General features: G+C 39.4%; 1 protein-coding gene across 7 annotated transcripts in view; it reads right to left on the minus strand.

Moving 5' to 3' along the window:
* The window catches only part of LOC124795481 (endoribonuclease Dicer-like), a 428130-nt gene that overhangs the window by 214074 nt on the left and 186691 nt on the right, over positions 1–27365 (minus strand). For all 7 annotated transcript variants that reach the window (XM_047259520.1, XM_047259523.1, XM_047259524.1 and 4 more), the window contains exon 10: positions 5183–5319. In XM_047259520.1, coding sequence (XP_047115476.1) covers positions 5183–5319 — 137 coding nt within the window. The remainder of the gene's footprint in view (positions 1–5182; positions 5320–27365) is intronic.

The raw sequence follows: 27365 nt of genomic DNA on the forward strand, positions 1-27365 counted from the left end.
CCTATGACTACAACAAAAATGAGCCACAGTTGGAACTGCTAAACTCTTAACAAATACCTGGGTGCAACAATTTGTAGGGATATGAAATGGAACATAGGTACAGTTGTTTGTTTATTTATTTACTACATGCCCCATTATGCACTATTTGTAACACTACATGTATGTATTTGTAATGTTTATGTTGTACGATGATGAATATGACGCAAGGAGGGAGAGCCTACTCCTCACGAATAGCACCTAGGGGGCCGTCAAGCTTAACATCCCCATCGGACAGAGGAATCACCATCAATTCTGTCACAGGCCCAATCATGAGACACTATGGAATGGTTTGAGTTTTAAACCAGGATGTTGGCACAAAGTCTGGTGATTGGGAACTTTACACCACCACCTCTCCTCTCCTAACCAGATAAATACTGGTGGTGAAATCTTTTTCTATCACCAGGATTCGAACCAGCTTCCCCTGGGTTGAGCGCCACTGCACAAGTGTGCGTTAGGAACCTCAGTAATGGAGGCAGCTTGCATAGGTTCAGCTGTATATAAAGCAGATGGCAGGCTGCAGTTCACTGGTAGAACAACAACGAAATGCAACTAACCTCCAACAAAGACTGTATGCAAAACACACGTACCACCCATCGTAAATATTACTGAAGTGTGTGGCCCCATACCAAATAGAACTAATAGGGAATACTGAGTGTATACAAAAGAGGCACCATGAATGGTCAAAGCTTTGTTTTACTCATTGAAGACTGACATGGAGATGCTGAAAGCAATTAACTGAAAAATACTTGTAAGACATACACGATCTGTCCTCTGAAAGTCTAGTTTAAACTGTCAAGAACTAGTTTTAAGTGTTGAATCTAGGAATATACCACAACTTCTTATGTAGATTACACTAATTACAGTATGCACAGAGGTGTTTCATAAAACGTTCATCATGCGCTCCATATGAGAATGGAACAGGAAAAATATCTAATATGGGAAGTACCCTTTCCCATGCACTTTACAGTGGTATGGAGAGTATATATGTAGCTGCAGATCTCTCCCATGTGGGCAGTGTCTTTCACCACCGTATAATAATTCTGTCTTAAGACTTGCCTTAAAACATTGCAGTCAGATCCCAAGTTTACTCATATTTCATACATGCTGCCTTTTACATCAGTAAGCAATGTAGCAAATGTAACTGCATTCATGTACCTTTCGCTTATTTAGTATTGTGATTTATTTTGATATTTCAAACAGTTACCATTCCTGTCTTGAAGTTTCTCCTGCTTTTACAGATGGTCCTATTTCGAAAATGGAAGACAATGAATTTTCCTGCAATAATTTCAGGTGTCTTTGCCAACGAGTACTTAGATGTTCTTAGTGAGAATGAAAATCCAGATGAAGGAATGTATTTATATGGATCTGAGGACAATACTAGTGACAGAGACAGTGACAATTTTAGGCCTGCAAAGAAGTGCAAGATGGCAATGTTGTCAAGTGATTCTGACACTAATGATGATGACAACTCTGTTCATGTGAATGATACATTTCTTATAATGATAACATTGACTGATGAGAAACTGGCATTCAAACACTTGAAGGTCATTAAGGGATCATTACATTTCCAATACAATGTGACTGTATAGCCTCTGTGATGTTTGGCGACAACTTGTTTGTATTGTTTTATCGTAATCAAATCTTAGTGAAATATAAAATGTTGCCTAAAGCATCCAGGTGGTCTCGTGTTACACAAAGAGACATGAAGATACTTCTTGGCCCAATTTTAACAAACAAAAAAGGATAGATGGAAAGATTACTCGTCAACAAGACACTCTAACAGCTTATTTTCATAGATTATGAGCAGCAATAGATCTGAACATTCTGGCACTTTAAGGACAATACAAAATTGAACAGTAGCTCTGAGAGACTCTTCAAAAATCAACCTATGTTGCATTATTTCCTCGATAAATTTAGCACACTTTATAAATAAAAGCAACAGTCTTTGTTGAATGAGATGATTCCATGGAGTAGGCTGAGCTTACAAATGTACAACCCTGCAAAGACTACGAAGTATGGGTTACTTGTTACAGTGGTGTGTGAGACTGTCACAGGCGAGAAATCCAATATGGAGATTTATACTGGTGAAGGTAAGAAACTGGAAAAGTCTGTCCTCCCAGTTCTTCATTATCTTCTTTTTATGTGGCACAATATCTTTGCTTTACTTCTTGGTGCTACAGCCCGTCTAGGGCCTTGGTCCACTGGCCAATATTCACCCACTCTTCGCTGCTGGCTTCTAACTCCCATTCTTCTCAAGTCCTTCTCCATGTTATTTAGCCAGCTGGTCCTTAAACGGCATCCCCCTGGTCTTCCTTTGAAAGCTTTCTTGACTGTGCTAATCTCCACCATTTTTCCTACATGTCCCAGTCAGCATAGACTATATTACTCTTTATTTCTGTCACGACATCTAGTTTGTTATAAAACTGTCTGACTTCCTTATTATTTCTGAGACACAATATTTACCAAGATAACTATTATAACAATACCTTTACTGCAAAGTTACAACTAAAAAACAAAACCAGAGTCTGTGATAATATTATGGTGAAAAGAATCTGTGATACTATTACAGTGAAAAGAGGTATACCATAAACCGAAAACCAAAGCATTAAGAATGAAGAAAGGTAATCTGGTTTCCTGTAGAAAAGGTGACATTCTTCTCCTCGTATGGAAAGACAAGCGGGATGTCAGAATGATCTCAACAATTCATGATGCTTCTGTTTCAAATACAACAGAAAAATTGGAGAGGATATATTTAAGCCTTTGTGTGAATCAGTATAATGCCCACAGGAAAAGGGTTGATACTGTGGATCAATACAGTTCTCACCATCAAATTCTATGGAAATTGATGACATGGACAAAAAAAGTCATCCTTTACCTAACAAACTGTGGACTTTTAAATTTGTTTAAAATTTACAGTGTCCAGAATCCAGAGAAGAAGAAAAAATAAATTGTAAGCAGTTTCTATTTTCAGTGGCAAAATATTGGATTACTGACAATGATAATGAAGGCTCTCCAGACAAAGAGAGAGAAATTCCGGGCCCAGTCCATCCCTTAGAGGAAAAGGAAGAGTACTACATGAACAACCACCTGGAAGGCTACTAGGTGACATGAAGCATCAGGAATGTGTCTATTTCAAATAGTGGAAAAAAGGACTAAAAAAGAAATTTCCAGCCAAGCATCAGGAATGTGTCTATTTCAAATAGTGGAAAAAAGGACTAAAAAAGAAATTTCCAGCCAAAGTCTATAGAGTTTGTGCTGCCCACAGAAAAAGAAATGAAACAATGCATACCTGCAAATTTTGTACAGTTGCTCTTCACAGAGAGAAATGTTTTACACAGTAGCATACATTGCAAAAGTCCTCGGAACCTTTGTTTATATAAGGGGAAGTCAAATGAAAACCAAACACTCAAAACAACAGGACCACGGAATGGCATGACATGACATAATGCACGTGCATTACGACATTTATCTCGCTGGAAGAGGAGACGATCAACTCCTGTTTCGTAGAACACGGCTGGCCACGGACAGATCCACTATCGCAGCCACTCTTGCACTTCCTTGTCCGACTTAAACTGCCATCCACACATGTTGTCAATGATGTGAAAATCACATGGCACAAGATCTCGGCTGTACAGATGATGTTGCAGTGATTCTCAACCAAATCGCTGAAGCACAGCCTTCATCCGATTGGTTGTGTGGGGGCAGGCGTTATAGTGCAACAAGATAATTCTGTCTGACAGCATTCCGGTACATTTTGACTTTATGGAGCATTAGAGTTTCTTCAAAATGTCTTCATAGCAATGCGCATTATTGTGGTTCCATGCTCAAGGAACTCTACGAGTAGAGGGGCCCCTGCACTCGAAGACAAAAGTCACTATGACGTAACTGGAATTTACGTGAAAACTTAGGATTTTTTTTGTAAAAGAGATGTGGGGTATTTTCACTGTTGCTTTGCTGTTTGCCCTCTAGCTGTAGGAATACTGTCTGACAGAACCATCCTGTTGCACAAAAAAACACCCTCACACAGCCTACCATACAAAGACCACACTTCAGTGATTTGGTTGGGAAACACTGCAACATCCTCTGTACAGTTCAGTTCTTCAAAGTGGATTTTCACATCTTCGGTGACCTCAAGAAAGGCATACGAGGATGCTGGTTTCAGAAAGACAAGGAAGTGCAAGAGTGGGTGAGGTCGTGGATACACCAGTGGCCAACTGCAATGTACTAAACAAGGATTGATCACTTTGTCTCCCAGTGGGATAAATGTCTTAATGCATGTTGTGATCACTTCTGAATGGAACCATTCCATTGCCCTGCTGTGGTGAATTTCTGGCTTTCATTTGACTGACCCTCAAACATAAGTTCCACGCTAAATACAATACATGAAATAATAGTAACTGTAAAGGGCAAGGTCTTCTCAATAAATGGCTCAGTGCTAATATCTGCAAAGAGTCTCTGTGTGTCAATGCAGTACTACAAGCACAGTAACAATAGTAAATTTTTTGACAAAAGAACAGAGCAACAAATGGACGCTAGAGAATTAGGTGTATTTTTGTTTGTGTGATATAATGCATTTATTGTCATGTGCACTAGTATTGTGGATTATGATTTTTTACATGTAGTTTACAATTACATCAAATTATAGTTTGAAAAAAGTGGTAAAATTCATTAAAAATTGTTTCAAAATGTTGAGAAACGTTTTATGTTCATACACTGAAAGTTTACAATAAAAATTATGCAAAGCTGATGAGATGTAAAATTGTACATGGCTACATGCAAAAACAACAGCTAGCCACAAAAATGTCATTTAGTGTAATCAAACGACAGTACTGAAAGGAGACCAGAAGCCTCGCTGAACCTTAAACAGGCCCTGATGTTATCGAATACATTATTTAGCCATTTTATACAATCTACAGTATAGCGAGATTTGCAGTAAGGACTAAGATCAATGTATAGCTGGGAAATCAGATCTAGTTAATTAAAAAGACCCTCACCTTTTTATGAGGGGGGGGGGGGGGGAGGGGACTTGCCCTTATGGTGTGCTACCATGCTTTAGTGTATGTTCATAACTACCAAATATTGTTCAGTTTCACAGAATATTTCAACTAATTTTTTGATCCACTTAATAACAAATGAGACTCACATATTCACCAACTGTATAGCATATGGACCTTTCAGAATTGCATGACTGCCACAGGGTGTATGCCATTCCACACATTCATCTTCTGGCTCACCGTCGACCATATCTGCTTCCACATTTATAGCTCCCGGCCTCAGCACCTGTGAACAATTTACTCACTGTATCTCAAAAACTTCAATTTCTATTTTCTAACACTGTCTGAAACACTATTTCAAAACAGAGTTCATTTTCTGGTACATCATCACTAACGCAAAAATGGGCCAACTGCTACTCTACAGTACCTTATCATGCTTTGTTAGTGCATTTTGACCCCTTTATGTAGGCTGTTCCAACTCTAGTGCCCACCCATGGGAAGCCAATACTCCACAAGCCACAGTAAGGTGCCACTACTTGTCATTTCCCCTCCTGTTCCACTAGCAAATAGAGCAAGGGAAAAACGACTGTCTGTACAGCTCCAGATGAGCCCTAATTTCTCGTATCTTATCTTCATGGTCCTTACATGTGATCTATGTTGGTGGCAGCAGAACTGTTCAGCAGTCAGATTTAAATGTTAGTTCTCTACCAGTCAGATTCAAATGTTGGTTCTCTAAATTTTCTCAACAGTCTTTCCCACAAAGAATGCCGCCTTCCCTACATGGATTCCCTTTTGAGTTCCCGAAGCATCTCCGTAACATATTTTGTTCAAATCTACCAGTAACAAATCTAGCACCCATCCTATGAATTGCTTCAATGTCTTCCTTCAATCTGACCTGGTAAGGATACCAAACACTAGAGCAGTACTCAAGAATAGTTCGCACCAGCATCATTTATGTGGTCTCCTTTACAGGTGAACCACTCTTTGCTAAAATTATCCCAATGAACCAAAGTTGACCATTTGCCTTCCCTACCACAGTTTCCACATGCTCATTCCACCTCATATCGCTTTGCAACATTAGGCTCAAATATTTAAACAACTTGACTGTGTCAAGCTGGATGGTAGTGATACTGTATCCAAACATTACAGGTTTGTTCTTCCTACTCATTCGGATTAACTTACATTTTCCCACATTTAGGGCTAGCTGCCATTCATCACACTAACTGCAATTTTTTTTGTCTAAGTCGTCTTGTATCTTCCTACAGTCACTCAACTTTGACATCTTACCGTACACCATGGCATCATCATCATCAAACAATCACAGGCTGCTGCCCACCCAGTCCACCAAATCATTTATTTGTGTGGAGCACTCCTGATGATACCCTTGTCTCTGACAAACATTCGCCATCGAGGACAACATACTGGGTTCTATTATATAAGAAGTGTTCAAGCCACTCACATATCTGTGTACATATTTCATATGCTCGTATCCAAATTTTATTCATCCAATATTTTGGGAATGAGACAACTTAGTTATTTGTAACACACTTTGCACATAATATCAAACCTTTACAGAAACTTTTTCTTGCTGACGACCACCACAAAATGATGAAAGGAGAAGTTTTATTGCTTACTGCATTTTTCTGATGTGATTTTCAGTAAAACAGTCACATCAGGCATATCATGACATTTACATTTATTGCTTCTTTGCTACTATCTCTGTTTGCAACACTTTCAGGAGACAGTATCCACATTTGCTGCTAAAATACCTACAAAATTATATCATTGTATGAAACATAGCTCAGGAGATATAAGGGATGGAGGAAATGGAGAGAGAGAGAGAGAGAGAGAGAGAGAGAGAGAGAGGAAATGGAAAGGGAGAGGGGGAAAGAGGTGATGGTAGTAGAAAAAAAACATGGAAATGGATAGAGAGGGAGTTATAGACGGGCACAGAGACATAGGGAAGGGCAGATGGGCAGAGAGAGGTGGTAATGGCAGGTGGACACGGGGGGGGGGGGGGGGGGAGGCAGGTGGGCAGAAGAGAGAGGGGGGACTGGCAGTGGGGTGAGAGAGAGGGGGGGGGGAGAAGCAGGAGATGGAAGTGGACAGAGAGAAGGTGGAGATTTAAAAAGAGAAGGGCAAGATGGAAAGAGAGAAAGGGGACAAGGAGACAGACAGAGGGAAGGGGAAGGAGACAGACAGAGATGGGGTCAGAGGAGACAGACAGAGATGGAGTCAGAGGAGACGGACAGAGAGAGGGGCAGAGAATATGGGCAGGGAGAGGGGAAGAGAATGTGGGCAGGGAGAGGGGAAGAGGATGTGGGCAGGGAGAGGGGAAGAGGATGTGGGCAGGGAGAGGGGAAGAGGGTGTGCAAAGAGAGAGAGGCAGATAACTTGGACAGAGAGGGTGGCAGAGGATGTGTATAAGTGAGAGGGAGAAGGAGAACATGGAACAATAGAACTGAGATAAAACTCTAGGTAGGAATATCAATATTTCAGGAAAAGATAGATTGCTACTTGCCATAAAGAAGACAAGTTATGTTGCAGACAAGCACAGGTAAAACACACCAACAAAAAGCTTTTGGCCACAGCCTTCATCAGCAAAAGAGAAACACACACCATTCATACATACAAGCAAGCACAACTCATGCACACAAGACTGCCAACTCCGGCAACTTAGGCCAGAATGGGATGAAAGGAGCAATCTGGATGGGGTAGGGAAGGAGAAAGGATAGTAGCATGCAGATGGGGGAGAGAGGAACATGGTCTGGCAGTGTGTGTGGGGACTGGAATGCCAACAGGCACAGAATCGGGAAGTTGTGGGGCAGGGAGTTGGGGAAAAAAGTGAAAAAGCACAGAAGCAGGGACAGATGGATGGGCCCGTTGGCCGAGGGTGGCAAACAGAGGATGGGACACGAGAATAAGGAGGGGATGGAAACAGTTGGGGGGGAGGGTGTGGGGACAATAGGTTACCGTAGGCTGGGCTAGTTACGGGAGTGGAGAATGTGTTGTAAGGATAACTCCAATAAACTTAGTTAACAAAATATGGTGGTGGAGGAGAGAATCGAGATGACTCGCGTAGTGAAGCAGTCACGGAAATCACGCGTGTTACATTCAGCTGCACAATGCTCCACAGGGTGGTATACTTTACTCTTGGCCACAGTTTGGCAGAGTGGAGTGATTCAAGAATTTCTGTGTAAATTCTAGAACCACTCAGCCTTCTACAGTCTCGAACACATGATATTCTGGATATGAGTGTGGGATGGTAGAATCCTACCTACTGTGTATCACATGTTTGTGTGTGCAGGCTTAAAATCAGTCGTGGGAAGAAAGTAGACACGGCGGATGAACGGCACCAACAAGTACCTGTTGGGTAATCCGTAGATGTTTTAGTGAGTGTGTAAGGAAGAACAATGGAGTTTATATGCAGCACTGTCCTTATTGGGTCACTGACTACTGTTATTAAAACAAAAACAGTTGAAAAAGAACTCTTCGAAACTCTTGACGTAACCTTGCTATAGGCAAGACTTATTTTCTGATTTATGTTAAGAAAAGTTATGGCACCAAAGCCAACTTTCTTTTAACTGTAATTCAATTTGTTTCTGACATTTGACTGTACGAGAGACTTACCGGAAATTATATATTTACGTTGAAAGTGGGAGTTTTATAGTGCATGGAAGTCAAATACATTGTTAACTGATTTTTTTTATTCTCGAATCAGAAACATACAAATTTACAGTAGCCATACACATCAATAAATATGTACATATATATACACAAATTGTATTTATATTACATGTGCCCAGTACTTTGCAACCTCCAGGGCCCTTGGAGTGGCTTGCAGGAGATCAATCTTCGTGCAGCATGTAGGGCACAAAAGGTACTGGAGCATGTGGCTTGTGGTTTGTTCTTGTCCACAATCACAGGACGTGTCTTCTGTTATGAAGCCCCATCTCTTCAGGTTGTCTCTGGATCGTCCGACTCCTGATCGTAATCTGTTTAAAGATTTCCACACCAGCCAGCTCTCGTTGTGTCCAGGTGGTAGTTCCTCAGCTTCTGGCGTCTGCAGGTGAGGCGTCGACTTCTTCCATAACTCCAGCCTTGCTTGCCTTCTCTGGTGAAATGGTGAGCTTCTTGGATGTGCTCAGGAAGCTCTTTCGCGATCTCAGCCGTTGCTGTGGTGGATTATGTCCGTGCAGTGGATGGGCACTGTCCTGTTCCACTTTCAGTCTCTCCTTGTTGGCAGCCACTGTTCTGCGTATCCATGGTGGCGCTATTCCAGCCAGGTAGTAGAGCTTATCAGTTGGGGTATGTCTTAAGCAACCTGTGATCAACCTGCAGGTTTCGCTGAGAGCAATGTCTACTTGTCTGGCATGAGATGACCTGTACCAGACTGGAGAAGCATATTCAGCAGTAGAAAAGCACAGTGCCATTGCAGAACAGCAAATAGTTTGTGGATGTGATCCCCACTGTGTCCCCGCTAGTTTGCGAATTTGGTTGTTTCGAGCGGAGATTTTCATTTTGGTGTTCTTGCAGCGAGTTTTGAATGTCAGAGTTCTATCAAGAGTGACTCCCAAGTATTTAGGTGCGTGATGATGCTGGAGTTGGATGCCTGACCATGCAATATGTAGTTCACGATTAGCTTCCCTGTTCCTTAAATGAAAGGCACACACTTGTGTCTTCGAAGGGTTTGGTCTGAGTTAGTTCCGATTGTAGTAGCTTGACAGTGTTCTAAGTGCTGTTGTCAGGTTTCTTTCCACTCTTTCAAAGCATGATCTCTGGTAGCAAGGGCTAGGTCATCTGCATATAAGAATCTCCTTGTGCCTGGGGTCAATGGCTGGTCGTTGGTATAGATGTTGAAGAGAAGTGGAGCCAAGACGCTTCCCTGAGGTAGACCATTTTTCTGCACTCTCCAGCGACTGCATTGTCCTTGAAATTCAACAAAAAACCTACGGTTTTGGAGGAGGGTGCTGAGCAGTCTAACAAGGTGGGCGTTGTTGATCATATTATATAGTTTTGCCTGGAGTAACCGATGATGGACAGTATCATACGCTGTTGTGAGATCCACGAGGACCACGCCCGTTACTTGGTGGGTTTCAAAACCATCCTCTATAAACTAAGTGAGATTCAAAAGTTGCTCTGTGCAGCTTCTGTTTGGTCGAAATCCTGCTTGTTCGGGTATGAGAAGAGGGTCTATTACTGGTAGGATTCTATTCAGAATCATACGTTCTAACAGTTTATAAAGGTGACTCAAAAGGCTAACTGGTCTGAAATTCTTGGGATGATTTGCTTCCTTTCCAGGTTTCAGAAGAGCTATCACCCTGCTCTTTCGCCAGATCTTTGGTATTTGGCACTGGTTCATGCAGTTGTTGAAAAGCTGCAGGATCCACTTTCTTGTTTCTGGGCCGAAATTCTTGATTTGCTCCATACGGATGTCATCTAGACCGGATGCTTTACCAGTTTTGTTAACTGATGAAAAGCATAGTTTGCATGTCTAATTATTTCATAAGTAGAAAGAGTCTAAAAATTCCTGTACCCATTATTTGATGGAGAAGAGGTCAAGAGGGATTCCAGCAGCTGGCTATCCAGTAAAGAAGAGTGGCTGCAAATTCCCAGTAAAGAAGTGGAAGGTTGTTTGGGGAATAAACCGAAATAACCCAGATTCACACTCACACTTTATAAATCAGAAATGTTGGAATGTGGTGATTTGTGTGAAAGAACCGAGAAAACGGGAAATTTTAGTACAAAACAAGAAAAGAAGCTGTTACGTGTTGCCGTAGCACCCAAACATAATAAGACAAGGGAATTACTCCGAGAAATTGGAATATGTTCAAGTATCCAATGGAGCAAAATTTAAATGGAAAAACGGTGAGGAAATGAAAATTCACAACGATAAAAACAGCAAAGAAGATTTCAATGTATTTGCCTAAGAAGAAGTACGTATAGAACACTTCAACCAAGAAGATCCAGTGCGGGGAGTATACAGCTCTCACACACATCACGGGGATGCAGACGCGGAAACCAACACACACCCAATGCCACAGCACCAGCTGCTGTTCACCGGTGCTTACCTGTCTCCACATCCACTCACCTACGCAACAAGAATTCTACGCCAGGTGAGCATGAAACAAAACTTGATTACTTCAGCACAAAGTTGTAGAAGATACTGTTGAGTGAACTTTTATTGTGTAATTATCATATTTAAAGTTAGTTTTAAATGCTTACAAGAGCTAAGGCATATAAAAGTATGGAAAATATACAACAGGTTGGGGAAACTCAAGACCAAGCAATGGATATGAAAATTAGCAAAGACGTGCTTGACTGGGCTGAGTTGATAAATTTAATCAAAGCTCAGACTCTTAAGTTAAACTCACTAAATTCTCAGAGTGTGACTGTAAGTAAAGAACTAGACTTAGTAAATTCTCAGTTAAATACCCAGAGTGAAGCTTTAAATGCTTAGAGTGAAACATTGAGTATCCAAACGACAAATTTAGGTTTGTTAAACACCAAAGTCAGCTCTCAAAGCAAAGACTTTAGTTATCTATGCAAAGGCATGGGTGCTTTGAAGACTGAGTTCGATACAACAATTAATAAAGTAGAGAATGTAAAAGTAGATTTAAAGAATGAGTTGACAAATTCTCTGACCACTCATATAAATCATATGTTTACTGACCTTAGTCAGAAAGAGAGTAACACTTTTCAAGATTTATAAAAAAGGTTAGAACTTAAAATTTTGAGAGCAAATGTAATAATGTAGAATCCGAACTTACTAAAAAGTTAGGATCTTTTGAAAATGTGTACAATGTACAATGTTAAGTATAATGATTTAAGGCAGGGGTTGAATAATCTGAAAGAGAGTGTAGATAAGCAGAATGAATTAATGCCAGTCATCCAATCGGAAATTAAAGGTGTCAATACACGGGTAGATAATGTAGAAAGAAATTTCAAAGAGAAAATAGCTAACTCTGATATTATAAATGTAATTAGTTTGGAGGAACAATTTGGAGAAATTATAGATCGAAAGGTTACCAAGAGTATAACATCCGGACACATATCGCCTATTCCTTCTTCCCAACTTAGTGATATCAGGAAGGGTATGGTCAACCTGTGGAGATACTTTAAGCTTATCGAAGATAAAGTAGAAAAAGGGTAACTTCACCTAATGTTGTATTAACTAGTGAAGCAGTGACTGATCTGCAATGGGGAGCTAATTCAGTGTTATTGAGACAATTCCCTAAATTTAAGCCAGACGGAGATGTACATCCGATCTTAAAAAGATTTAACCAAGCTTTATCAAAAAATTGGGAAGATTCCACGAAGATCGAATTTGCTTTGGGGTACCTTCTAAGGGAAGCATCAGAATGGGGAACAGTAAATGTTGAGAATTTTTCCTCTTGGGGAGAGTTTCAAAAGAAATTTAAAGAGAAGTACTGGTCTGCCAGTGCTCAAGAAAACTTAATATCAGATCTGTGGGACCTAAAATATTATAATAATACTTGGGGAGCAATAAGGAAATATTTTGATTGGCATTTAACACGAGCAAAGTATTTAGATACGCCAATGGAAGAAGGATTAGTACGTATTTTAATTAGATGACTGCCAATCTACGCGAGAAAAGACATCTTGCCTTTTGTTGACGCACTTGATGCAACAAATAAGGACCGCAATGAAACTTTACACCAAAGTGAAAGTTTGAACTACAAAAGAAATAGCGGAAATAATTTTAAAAAGCATGAGGCAAACTTAGCAAAAGTACACCAGTACAGTAAGAAAAGTTGTAACGACAATTATCAAAAGAAGCATCCACCTTCAAATTTAGATCCGGTAGCTTCTCAAGAATTTGTAGCGAGTAACCAGAAAACACAGAATGGGACTGTAGTATCTCGTTTCGGTAACCAACCCATAATTAGTAGTAATGAGGAAAACAGTGTTCGATCTGGATCCAGGGCCAGCGCCCAGGTGATGGAGATATATTAGGAGACATTATTCCATATAGGTATGTTAACTTTACACACAAAATACCCACAAAGGAATGGTTGCTGCTTGAAGAACCAATCTTAGCTACTAATAACCCACAACCTATAATAGCAGGGACAGTGGAAACATCCGAGGTTAACATATTTATAGTCAGTGAATGAGATATCACTCATCTCAAATGCATTTTTTAACTTGATACAGAATAAACAGCACTCACCGTTATTGCCAGTGACTGGAATATATATAATCAGGATAATGGGAACAAAAAGTAAACTTGTAAAATATGAAACTCAAGTGAACTGTAGTACTGCACATACGTTATTTCGTCAAACCCTATTAATAGTAGAGAATATTAATAGAGATGTACTGTTTGGTTTAGATTGGTTGTGAGAGTTTAAAGTCATCTTAAACTTTGATGAACATCATCTTTGTTATGGTAGAGGGGACAGTAGATGCTGGACGCCATTTGTAACAAATAGTTGGTTGGTTGGTTGGTTGCTTGGGGAAGGAGACCAGACAGCATGGTCATCGGTCTCATCGGATTAGAGAAGGATGGGGAAGGAAGTTGGCCGTGCCCTTTCAGAGGAACCATCCCGGCATTTGCCTGGAGTGATTTAGGGAAATCACGGAAAACCTAAATCAGGATGGCCGGACGCGGGATTGAACCATCGTCCTCCCGAATGCTACAAATAGTCACATTGAGGAAGAAACAACTGAGTGTCAGTGTCTACGATTAACAGCTACAGCACAATTGTCACCAAAAATCGATAATGTGGATCAAGTAACACATAGAACTGATATACAAGACAAAGTTAATGAATCCCTAGTATTAACCGATCAAGAAAGATGAGATTTGTATAAAATTTTAAAGGAGTGTGAAGTGGTGTTTTCTGATTGTCCAGGTAACATCAGCGACTTTATCTGTAAGTTCAAAATCAAAGATGACACTCCATTCTTTTGCAAACCATATCCAATACCAATGATTTTGAAGGAAGCAGTTCGGAATGAGATTAACAAAATGATTGATAATAATATCACAGAATGATGTTCCAGTGTAATGAATAATCCTCTGGTCGTGATGAAGAAAGCTACAGGTGGGGTACGATTAGTCTTAGATGCTTGAACATTAAATTGACATATAGAAACAGAGAGAGATCGAACAATTAATATCGATGAATTGTTATCCAAGTTTGAAAAGGTGAAATTCTTTAGTACAATGGACTTTATCCGGGATGTTGGCAGATACAATCCAGAATCCAAAAAGTATACAGCCTTTTTATTTGATGGAAAATCTTACCATTTCAATGTATTGCCATTCAGACATAATATCTCTGTGTCCGTTTTTATACATGCGTTAGATGAAGCAATAGGGAGAGATTTATTGAAGGATTTGATAATATACATAGATGATATCTTCATAATATCAGCTACTTGGGAGGACCATTGTTTAACTCTGTGCAAGACTGAAAAAATTTAAAGAAAAAGGTATTACGGTGAAGGTGTCTAAATCATTTTTCGCGCACCGAGAACTTAAGTTCTTAGGTCATATTATAGGCATAAAGGGAATTAGACCGGACCCTGAACACATAAAAGCTATCAAAGAATGTCTGCACCCCAAAAATGTAAAACAATTAAAAGGATTCATAGGTATGGCCAGATACTATCGATGGTACATACGAGGACAAGAGTCAAATGACCTGAGGCTTTTAAGTTTATTAAGAAAGGGAGTACCGTGGACTCGGGATCAAGGTGCAAATGATGCATTTGAAAATGTCAAAAGAGCACTTGTTGAGTCACCCATATTACATCATCCAGTTATGGGCGAACCATTAAAATTTTCGACAGATGCATCTGATTACGGTGTTGCTGCCAAACTTTTCACAGCTACCGAAAAGGAACTATTGGCGATTGTGTGGAGTATTCAAAAGTTTCAAACACTAGTATGGGGATCAGAAATCCATATTTATACAGATCATCAAGCTTTATCCCTTCTGATGTGTAATCAATTACTACACAGTAGGTTGATGCAATGGATGCTTTTCCTACAGAAATACGATATTAAGATACGATACGTAAAAGGTTACGAAAATATTGTACCTGCTATTTTATCACGGCTACCCAACATCATTGTAAAGGAAATGGCTCAAAGAATAAGAGCAAATATCCATCATGATCCTTAATAGATCATAAATTGTTTTGGAGAGACAGCATAACATCACAGCGTTGGTGCTTATGTATTCCGAAGGTAACGGAAGACGAACTTGTGTGGTATGTTCAGGATATGGACACTTCAGAATCAAAAAAATGTATATCCCATATGAATAAGTTTTATTATTTCAAGAAACTGGGTCATAAAATACCATATTTGATTAGAGCCTGTGAAACTTGCCAGAAAGTAAAAGAGAATGATACTCATGCGAAACACAAAATGTATCCTATTATTCCTAAGCCATTACACGACATCACAGCAGCAGATTTTTTTGGACCAAATGCACATGGAGAGGTAGGAGTATTATATATTTTGGTTATCATAGACTGCTGGTCAAAATATGCTAAACTATATGCCATTACAAGAGCAAATATGCAGATAGTTATAAACTGTTTACAACAATACTTTCTAGAAGTAGGTAAACCAAAACTGTTTCTTAAGAATAAAGGACCACAATTTGTGAGTAACGAATTTAGAGAATTCCTAACGTGGGAAAATATTCAACAAGTGTTAATATCCAATAATAACCCATCATCAAATCTATGTGAACAAGTAATGGAGGAAATTGGAAAATTATGTCGTATTTACTGCCATGAAAAACATACTTCGTGGGCAACAAAAATTAAGGACTTTGAACTCATCCTAAATGATTACCCCATTTATTGACTGGGTTGACACCTTTAGAAGTTATAGGCAAACCTTTTATAGGAGAACCTCTAATTAAGTGTTTTAATTGGCCTGAACAACCTAGTGTCAATTACGAAGTAAATAAAGAAATAGTTTCTAAGAATTTAATTGAAAAGGTGCTACAAAGAGTAAGTAAGCATAACGGCTGTGGAACCTCAGTACTAAGTTGATGACTTTATTCTTATAAAACAACATCTTCACAACTCGACTCTGAAGAAAGAGACTCATAAGTTTTTCCAAAAATATGAGGGACCATACAGGGTACAAACAGTGAGCCATCCTAAGACGTTATTTTTAGTAGATCCCACAACTGGATTAGAGAAGGGGAAATACAATGTAAAGGATGTAAAATTGTATATCCCCCAGGGACAACATCTGAGTTAACGGGAGAAGTAACAACCATCGGATGCCAAGTTGTTTTCAGTGTTTCTTCCAAAATAGTTTTCCTGCACTGAATTCCTTTAAAATCTAGAACTACCCTGTAATCTTATTGCTTAAAAACTGGATATGACTATAAAATAGAGAACAACTAAAAAGAATCACAGAAAAAAGTGATATCTAGACAAAATTAATTGAACAGAGTATTATATTTGTGGAAAAAGCCGTAGTGTATAGATTTTCTATTTTGTATAGAGTATTTTATACCTTTTATGAGATGTGATATAAATGGGAGCATTTGCATATTTTTCTTTTCTTACTTCTCATTTGAGGACCTGTCTATTTTTCCCCCCTTTTCATATTCACAAACTTCTATCACTAAAATCCTTCCTTACTTTCGTGTTTACTAGAAACTTAAATCTTATCTTTAGATAAGAAGGCCGAAAAATCAGACTACACTAACAAACATCCACATATACACAAATATACACTTCTACATAAACATTAAATTACATAAGACAAAGCTTACCACGATGTGAGAACCGCCAGGTGTTGTAGGGGAAAACATGTGTACATATGTAAATATGGGCCCATATATAGGAAGCTATGACGGTTCTACATTGAATGTGCATAAGAAGAGGCACGCATAAACAAAGAACAGTGACAGTTCTAAATAGAGATTAGAATAGACACAATGAACTCCTGTACAAATAGAGACAAAAGCATATAAGTTTATGGAACGAAAATGCTACATAATGAACAACTATAAAGCATTAATGAGTAATGGATAAATAAGAAAGAGGCTTGAGGAAAGAAAGAAAATGAAAGTAGGAGAGGAATTAGTCATGTTGATCATTAAGAAACGTCAGTGTGATAAATACTCTGATGAATTGAAGGATAGTGGGATGTAAATAGTATATGTAGACGTATTATCTATTGAAAATATGTAAGTTCATAAGTAGAAGAGGACTCGAGGGAGTAAAATATATATTAAAGAATGAATGCGAAGTTTAAGATAGATTTCTGTCTTTAGCAGAAGATATTTAATTATGGTATACATAGAAATGTATACTAGGGTAATGAACCGTGAGGCCTACTCAGAAAGGATAAGGGGGGTGTACCCAGCATTCACCAAGTGTAAAGGGCAGGCATATCTATGTGGAGATAGGATGATCTGTGGCCTAAAAATAGGTATGTTTTGTAAAGGGTGTACCTACCAGAATGGAAAGAGGAAGTGCTCTCATAAGGACAACCCACAAGCAAGGAATAGGTGCTGATCCTAAGAGCAGGGGACAGTATTGTGACAAAAGTCACAAATTTTATACGGATTATTCTAGGAAGTGTGAATTCTATGAATGACTAGCAATATTATGATTCATGGAAAAGCTGACTAAAACCATGAGTAAATGCTCATGTCTTAATAGTAAAATAAGAAAAGAGTAGAGAAACACTAAGCAAAAGATTGTTCAAGAGAGGACAGAGAATTGTTATTGAAAGGAAAGATACATATATAAACATATGTAAGAAATGTATACTGTTAAGATATGAAATGCTATTATGAGTGATATTATTTGCATAATGATTATGTATAAAATACTGCATGTTCGATCTGAGGGAGGGATATGTAGTGATTCGAGAAATTCTGTGTAAATTCTAGAACCACTCGACCCTCTACAGTCTCGAACACACGATATTCTGCATATGAGTGTGGACTGGTAGAATCCTACCTACTGCGCATCACGTTTGTGTGTGCAGGTTTAAAATCAGTCGCGGGAAGAAAGTAAACACGGCAGACGAACAGCACTGACAAGTACCTGTCGGGCAATCCGTAGATGTTTTAGCGAGAGTGCAAGGAAGAACAATGGGGTTTATATGCAGCACTGTCCTTATTGGGTCACTGACTATTGATATTAAAACAAAGACAGTTGAAAAAGAACTCTTGGAAACTCTTGACGTAACCTTGCTATAGGCAAGACTTATTTTCTGATTTATGTTAAGAAAAGTTATGGCATCAAAGCCAACTTTCTTTTAACTGTAATTCAAATTTTCTGATGTTCGATTGTATGAGAGACTTACCGGAAATTATATATTTATGCTGAAAGTGAGAGTTTTATTGTGTTTGGAAGGCAACTACATTGTTACCTGACGAAAAGCAAAGTTTGTAATGTCTCTTATTTCATAAGTAGAAAGAGTCTAAAAATTCCTGTACCTAGCATTATTCGATGGAGAAGAAGTCAAGAGGGATTCCAGCAGCTGGCTATCCTGTAAAGAAGAGTGGCTGAAAATTCGAAGTAAGTCACCTCGTAAAGAAGTGGAAGGTGGTTTGGGGAATAAACCGAAATAACCCAGAGTCACACTCACACTTTTAAGGCAGAAATGTTAGAAATGGCCGTTCATTCTAGCGGACAGCTGGTTGGTAGTGACATCAATATCACCAGTATAAAAAGCTGTGCAATGATTGCAGCAGAGCATCATAATTACCTATCATGCCCTGAAATGAGGGACATCCCACCCAAGATCGTTGTCACCCCTTCTAACGTGGTGTTCTGTAACCCACCCAACCTCCATGACATCCTAGCCCGTCCCTTTCCCACTCCCACTCCCAATCCCAATCTCAATCCCTTGGCACAAGAACCATATCCCTGTGGAAGACTCGTGTGCAAGGCCTGCCCCATTGACACACCCAGCACTTCTTTTTCCAACCCTGTCACAGGTTTATCCCACCCCATTAAGGGGCAGGCCACCTGTGAAAGCAACCATGTCATTTATCAGATCTCCTGTAATCACTGCACAGCTTTTTATTCTGATTACCAACCAACTGTCCACCAGAATGAATAGCCACCGCCAAACTTTGGACAAGAACAAAGTAGACCATTTTGTGGCACAACATGCAGCTGAATGTAACATTCTTGATTTCAATGGCTGCATCACTACCTGAGCCATCTGGATCTTCCCCTCCACCACCAGTTTTTCTGAGCTGCACAGATGGGAGTTATCCTTACAACAAATTCTCCTCACCCATAATTAGCCCAGCCTCAAATTACAGTAGCATGCTGGACCCACACCCTCCAACCAACAGTTTAGGTCCCCTCTGTCCTATCACCTCCTCGCCATTCTCGTCTCCCACCCTCTGCCTACATATACACCCATCTTTCTCCATTCCTCTCCTTTTTTGCCCACCTCCCTGGTCCACAACCTCTCGATGCTTTACCTGTTGCCATTCTAGTCCCAGCACACTCCACACGACAGTGTCACTCCCCCCCCCCCCCCCCCCCCCCACTTGTGCACCACTATTCCTTCCTCTTCTGTGCCCCATCCAGACTGTTGCTTCCATCCCACGTGATAGTTGCATTCTTGTCTGAGCTGCCAGAGTTAGTGGTCGTGTGTGTGTGTGTGTGTGTGTGTGTGTGTGTGTGTGTGTGTGTGTGTGTGTGTGTGTGTGTGTGTGATGTGCTTGCTTGTATGTATGCATGGCGTGTGTTTCTGTTTTGCTGATGAAGGCTGTAGCCAAAAGCTTTGGGTAAGTGTCTTGATTGTGCCTGTCTGCAAATTAATATGTCCTGTTTATGGTAAGTATCAATCTATCTTTTCCTACAGAACTGAACTAAATATGCATCAGGCTAATGCCAGGTACCCAACTATTACTTTACTAATACACTGGACACAGGACAAGTCATATCACCCCATTATTACTAAAAAAAATTATTTCTTCAAGTTGCTAACTGCATGTTCTGTATTTTGTACCTCTATATATAATATGTTTCAGGATAATTGGTAATTATACTGGGATGTGTTTGTATAGACGAGCTTAAAAATTCATTAAAAGAAGTGTAATCTCTGCAACACTAAGGGATTCTCCTACTTAAAATAGACTCGACAGTTTTAATGTCAGCATGTTACATGTAAATCAAAAAGATTAGTTTTCATGACACTGTTGCCTGAATTCAAAAAGACAGCAATCCTGATCTGACTACCTGTGGCTATAGGCTATACAAGTATTTAAAAATGATGTCACAAATATTTACCCAATTTTAATATGCCAACATGACACTGCTTCACTTTATTATTTTATGGAAATGTTCTTCCTGCTCATGAATAATATCATACATACTTCCATAACAACGGTGTACCAGTGTTCCAATGAACTTCAAGAAACTGGTATATTCCCAGGTAATTTTTTTTTTTTTTTTTACATGGAATTAAAACCTATATATATTCTATGATCAAACAGACTGATATTGTGTCAACACTGTATGTGTGGTACCACCATCAGCACATGCAACATCTTCACACAGGCTAAAAAAAACTTCTACATGGCCATTAACAAGACACGTCAAAAGTTGCAGACAGGCACAATTAAAAGACACTCAAATATAGCTTTTGGCTACAGCCTTTAACTGTGCCTGTCTGCAGCTTGACATGTCTTCTTTATGGTAGGTAGCAATCTGTCTTTTCCTATATTGTTGATATTCCTACCTGGAGTTTCCACTGTTATCAAACTTCTACATGAAATTTTCCAAACTGTAAATTTCTTATTAGTAATATTTACTGTGCCATAAAGGTATACATACCATGGAGGAAATGAATGCTTCTGTGTTGATTTGAAATGTAATGCAATAGAACAAATTATGTAATACAGTTCAGTTTCAAGCCATCATGCAAAATGGTTTTGCATTTTTTAAATGGCTGAATATTTCTATTTAACACTGATATCATAACCTCATAACCACAATCACAGTTTATAACTGGTAGGACCTGAAAAGAACTGTGTGAGCCTGTGTCTTGTGACAAACTCATTTTAGACAGGAGATCTTTGAGATTACCTGTCTGCCTCTGCTCCTCAGTATACTCAACAGCAGAGCACTGGTGTGTCTGTCTAGATTAACAGCCCAATGTGAAGATGATAGATGTACAATTTAAAAGATCCATACAAACTCCTCATGGGAGAGGATGGACAAGTCTTCATGTACGGCAGCAGAAATTATCGCCGGATGCCGGTTGATACAAAGTTGACAGCTATCAACCACAGAGATAACCCAAAGCAACCAGCCATCCTCTGTGATGAACAAAACAGTTGATTAAATAAAATGAAAATCATAAGAAATTATTTCTTGTAAGCAGTTCTGAGCTAGACATGCTTCCCTTTACATATAGCTCAGAATAACAAAGGTGTTTAATCTTCTGAAAAGAATATAAATGTGTTCGCTTTGTGATTTATGTGGAATTTGATCAGATGGAGATTTTGCAGTTCATACATGAGTTGTTGTCCCCCCTCCCCATGAACCATGGATCTTGCCATTGGTGGGGAGGCTTGCGTACCTCAGCGATACGGATAGCCATACCGTAGGTGCAATCACAATGGAGGGGTATCTGTTGAGTGGCCAGAAAAACATGTGGTTCTTGAAGAGGGGCAGCAGTCTTTTCAGTAGTTGCAGGGCAACAGTATGGATGATTGACTGATCTGGCCTTGTAACACTAACCAAAGCAGCCTTGCTGTGCTGGTACTGTGAACGGCTGAAAGCAAGAGGAAACTACAGCAATAATTTTTCCCGAGGGCATGCAGCTTTACTGTATGGTTAAATGATGATGGCGTCCTCTTGGATAAAATACTCCAGAGGTAAAATAGTCCACCATTTGGATCTCTGGGTGGGGACAACTCAAGAGGATGTCGTTATCAGGAGAATGAAAACTGGCATTCTACGGATCGGAGTGTGGAATGTCAGATCCCTTAATCGGGCAGGTAGCTTAGAAAATTTAAAAAGGGAAATGGATAGGTTAAAGTTAGATATAGTGGGAATTAGTGAAGTTCAGAGGCAGGAGGAATAATACTTTTGGTCAGGTGAATACAGGGTTATAAATACAAAATCGAATAGGGGTAATGCAGGAGTAGGTTTAATAATGAATAAAAAAATAGAAGTGGGGGTAAGCTACTGTAAACAGCATAGTCAACGCATTATTGTGGCCAAGATAGACACGAAGCCCACACCTACTACAGTAGTACAAGTTTATATGCCAACTAGCTCTACAAATGACGAAGAAATTGATGAAATGTATGATGAGATAAAAGAAATTTTCAGATAGTGAAGGGAGATGAAAATTTAACAGCCATGGGTGACTGGAATTCGATAGTAGGAAAAGGCAGAGAAGGAAACGTAGTAGGTGAATATGAATTGGGGTAAGAAATGAAAGAGGAAGCCACCTGGTAGAATTTTGCATAGAGCATAACTTAATCATAGCTAACACTTGGTTCAAGAAACATGAAAGAAGGTTGTATACATGGAAGAAGCCTGGAGATGCTGGAAGGTATCAGATAGATTATATAATGGTAAGACAGAGATTTAGGAACCAGGTTTTAAATCGTAAGACATTTCCAGGGGCAGATGTGGACTCTGACCACAATCTACTGGTTATGAACTGTAGATTAAAACCGAAGAAACTGCAAAAAGGTGGGAAATTAACGAGATAGGACCTGGCTAAACTGAAAGAACCAGGGGTTGTACAGAGTTTCGGAGAGAGCACAAGGGAACAATTGACAGGAATGTGGGAAAGAAATACAGTAGAAGAAGAATGGGTAGCTTTGAGGGATGAAATAGTGAAGGCAGCAGAGGATCAAATAGGTAAAAAGACGAGGGCTAGCGGAATCCTTGGGTAACAGAAGAAATACTGAATTTGATTGATGAAAGGAGAAAATATAAAAATGCAGTAAATGAAGCAGGCAAAAAGGATTACAAACTTCTCAAAAATGAGATCGACAGGAATTGGAAAATGGCTGAGCAGGGATGGCTATAGGACAAATGTAAGGATGTAGAGGCTTATCTCACTAGAGGTAAGATAGATACTGCCTACAGGAAAATCAGAGAGACATTTGGAAAAAAGATAACCACTTGTATGAATGTCAAGAGCTCAGATGGAAACCCAGTTCTAAGCAAAGAAGGGAAAGCAGAATGGTGGAAGGAGTATATAGAGGGTCTATACAAGGGTGATGTACTTGAGGACAATATTATGGAAATGGAGGAGGATGTAGATGAAGATGAAATGGGAGATATGATACTGCATGAAGAGTCTGACAGAGCACTGAAAGACCTAAGTCGAAACAAGGCCCCGGAAGTAGACAACATTCCATTAGAACTACTGACAACCTTGGGAGAGACAGTCCCGACAAAACTTTGCCATCTGGTGAGCAAGATGTATGAGACAGGCGAAATACGCTCAGACTTAAAGAAGAATATAATAATTCCAATCCCAAAGAAAGCAGGTGTTGACAGATGTGAAACTTACCGAACTATCAGTTTAATAAGTCACAGCTGCAAAATACTAACGCGAATTCCTTACAGAAGAATGGAAAAACTGTTAGAAGCCGACAGCGGGGAAGATCAGTTTGGATTCCATAGAAATATTGGAACACATGAGGCAATACTGACCCTACGACTTATCTTAGAAGATAGATTAAGGAAAGGTAAACCTACGTTTCTAGCATCTGTAGACTTAGAGAAAGCTTTTGACAATGTTGATTGGAATACTCTCTTTCAAATTCTGAAGGTGGCAGGGGTAAAATACAGGGAGCGAAAGGCTATTTACAATTTGTACAGAAACCAGATGGCAGTTATAAGAGTCGAGGGGCATGAAAGGGAAGCAGTGGTTGGGAAGGCAGTGAGACAGGGTTGTAGCCTCTCCCCGATGTTATTCAATCTGTATATTGAGCAAGCAGTGAAGGAAACAAAAGAAAAATTCGGAGCAGGAATTAAAATCCATGGAGAAGAAATAAAAACTTTGAGGTTCGCCGAGGACACTGTAATTCTGTCAGAGACAGCAAAGGAATTGGAAGAGCAGTTGAACAGAATGGACAGTGTCTTGAAAGGAGGATATAAGATGAACATCAACAAAAGCAAAACGAGGATAATGGAATGTAGTCGAATTAAGTCGGGCGATGCTGAGGGAATTAGATTAGGAAATGCGACACTTAAAGTAGTAAAGGAGTTTTGCTATTTGGGGAGCAAAATAACTGATGATGTTCAAAGTAGAGAGGATATAAAAAGTAGACTGGCTATTGGAAGGAAAGCGTTTCTCAAGAAGAGAATATTGTTAACATCGAGTATAGATTTAAATGTCAGGAAGTCATTTCTGAAAGCATTTGTATGGAGTGTAGCCATGTATGGAAGTGAAACATGGACGATAAATAGTTTGGACAAGAAGAGAATAGAAGCATTCGAAATGTGGTGCTACAGAAGAATGCTGAAGATTAGATGGGTAGATCACATAACTAATGAGGAGGTATTGAATAGAATTGGGGAGAAGAGGAGTTTGTGGCACAACTTGACAAGAAGAAGGGACCGGTTGGTAGGACATGTTCTGAGGCATCAGTGGATCACAAATTTAGCATTGGAGGGCAGCGTGGAGGGTAAAAATCGTAGAGGGAGACCAAGAGATGAATACACTAAGCAGATTCAGAAGGATGTAGGTTGTAGAAGTTACTGGGAGAAGAAGAGGCTTGCACTGGATAGAGTAGTACGGAGAGCTGCATCAAACCAGTCTCAGGACTGAAGACCACAACAACACATGAGTTGTTATTTCTGTATAGTGAAACTGAGACACTGAAGCAAAAGACTGCTGATATCTCTGAACAGTGAAAGTTATGACTGATGTTATGCAACTCAGAATATTTGGGAGTTTCTCAAGGATTTCTTCCAGAGTGAGAAGTTGCACGATTAACTACAAGAGTGAGAAGTTACACAATTAACTACACAGAGATTATTATTGTGGAAAATGTAAATCAAAATTAATTAGTGTTAAATGATGTTTACTGATTCAAGAGGTAATTGTATATTATGACCACACCATTAGCAGTATCTTAGGTGTGCCATAATGAAGAACCAACAACTCACTCACAAATGATCTTAATTATTATTTATAGGCTGCTAATACAAGAATACAATGCTAAAAACTTCAAGCTGTAATAAAACCTGAAGCACTAATACAACTCAAACTTCGGACAGCTGCAGTGATACGAGCCTAGTGTATGAACAGATTAATACAGCAGCAGATGGATGCAAACTATGGTACAATTCAATGTATAAGCCCATTATTCATCTTGAGTCACAGCCCACCTCCTGGTATCAGACTGAAGAGTGCACTACTACGTTAATAGCAGTAGACTGTTGATAAACCCTGACCTTCCAAAATTGAATGATGTGTTCCCTGTGCAGCAAAAAAGATTAAGACTGATACATCCCACTCTTTTTGCAACCACGATTCTAACTGAAAATTAATTCAGTGCCATGGATAAATGGAAATGCTGTTGGTAACAAAACTGTCCTCCACAATGTCCGAAACTGCCCAGCATCTAGGTGAAGCCCCTTGATCTGAAGAGCATCGGGCAATTTGGACTAACCTGAACCATTTCCAAACGGGCCACAAATGAGGTAAATCTTCATCACCATCTTGTGACCACTGTACGGAACAACAGTCAGTTCCTCATGTTGTTTCAACATGACCCACACGTGTCTACAAGGATCCTTTGGAAGATTTCCTCAGAGTGATGAGTGGTGTTGAAAGGTGGCTACACTGAGTCACAGCACCAGAGATTGCGCCAAAGAATATTATTGCGCTGCCTCCACTGGCAGTTGTAGTTCAGAAGTTGCCGTGGGCAGTTGTTGTTCAGAAGTTGCCGTGGGCTGTAGTAGTTCAGAGGTTGCCGTGGGCGGTGCTTGTTGAGAGGATGTCGATAGCAGTACTAGTTGAGGGTATGTCGTGTGCAGTTGTTCTATTGGGCGAGACAGCAGACGTTGTTCGATTGGAGATGTTGCAATGATCACAGCGTATTTTTCGTTAATATATATTTTTCGTGAATATTTCGAAAATATACAAAAAAAAATTTTATTTCAAATTTCCTAAATAACAATGCCTCTTGGTCGCAGGTTCAGTGAACAAAGCATCTGGCTTGTGTTCATGTATTAGACTGTAATTCTGGTTATTTATAGTATTTCTGGTTTTTTAATTACTTCATTATAAATGGTGTTTAAAATATCTTGTCGTATTGAGGAAGAACCACGCCAGATGCATGTACGTTGAATCACACTTCCACACACAGAACAATTACACTCGTGCTTGTTGTTTCGTAGCTTTTATAGTTGCTGGGGACTGTGTTAACAGAAATTTCCTTTCATTCTTTTTTTGTTATTCTGTGCAGTCATATTGCGTACTAATACTACTCAGAGCCAACCGATTACGAGACTTCGTAACCGGACATACAGCTACTAAAAAATTATTTGCATTTTATTTATTAAGCCCCCATGCACGTGGCGACCGCTGCTTCGGATCGTCCCTTGCAACTCTTTTGATAGTAAAAATAGCAGACAGTAGTATTGTTGTAGTAATTTGTAGTTTAGTAATTGTAGTCTATATTGCATGTATAGATTTTGTAATTGAACATTTGTAGTTGTCTTGTCATTCTTCTGATGGTATTTTTGTTGAATTTAATTTTTGATGAGTCGTATACAGGTTTGACAATTTTGTGCAATTGTGAAGGTTTTAATTGTTTGTTAGGCTTGTTTGTCAGGAAGCCTTTCATGTGGATGGTACTGTGTGTAATTTTCGTATAGTGACAAGTTTTTTATGTTTTGTACATGATTACGTGATCGATGAAAAAGGCACAAATTATGGATAGTCAGAATGACGAAATTGTTAACATGGCGAACTCGCCAACACAGGAGAACAGTATGATAAATAATGAAGTAGAAAACAATTTAATAAGCCGGGAATATAGTCTGGAACCAGTTCAAAATTTTTCACAATCAAAAAATTCGCAGAATACGAGATTAACGATAGAAGATTCTGAAATAATATCAAACACGGATAGCTTTACGGCTATGCTGAAGGAAGTTAGTTTTACGGGAAATGTTAGGGGCGAAAAGAATTTCGAACCAGTTAATATGCAGCAGTTGATGAGTGCAATATTAAATTTGGGATCATGGTTAGAAACAGAGATGGGAACTTTGGCAACACGGTTAGACTCACAAATAGGAACAATTAAAACTGAGATGGGAACAATGGAAACACTGGGATCACAGTTAGGATCTGAATTA

The sequence above is a fragment of the Schistocerca piceifrons genome, chromosome 4, assembly GCF_021461385.2.
Source record: "Schistocerca piceifrons isolate TAMUIC-IGC-003096 chromosome 4, iqSchPice1.1, whole genome shotgun sequence".
NCBI classification, from domain to species: domain Eukaryota; kingdom Metazoa; phylum Arthropoda; class Insecta; order Orthoptera; family Acrididae; genus Schistocerca; species Schistocerca piceifrons.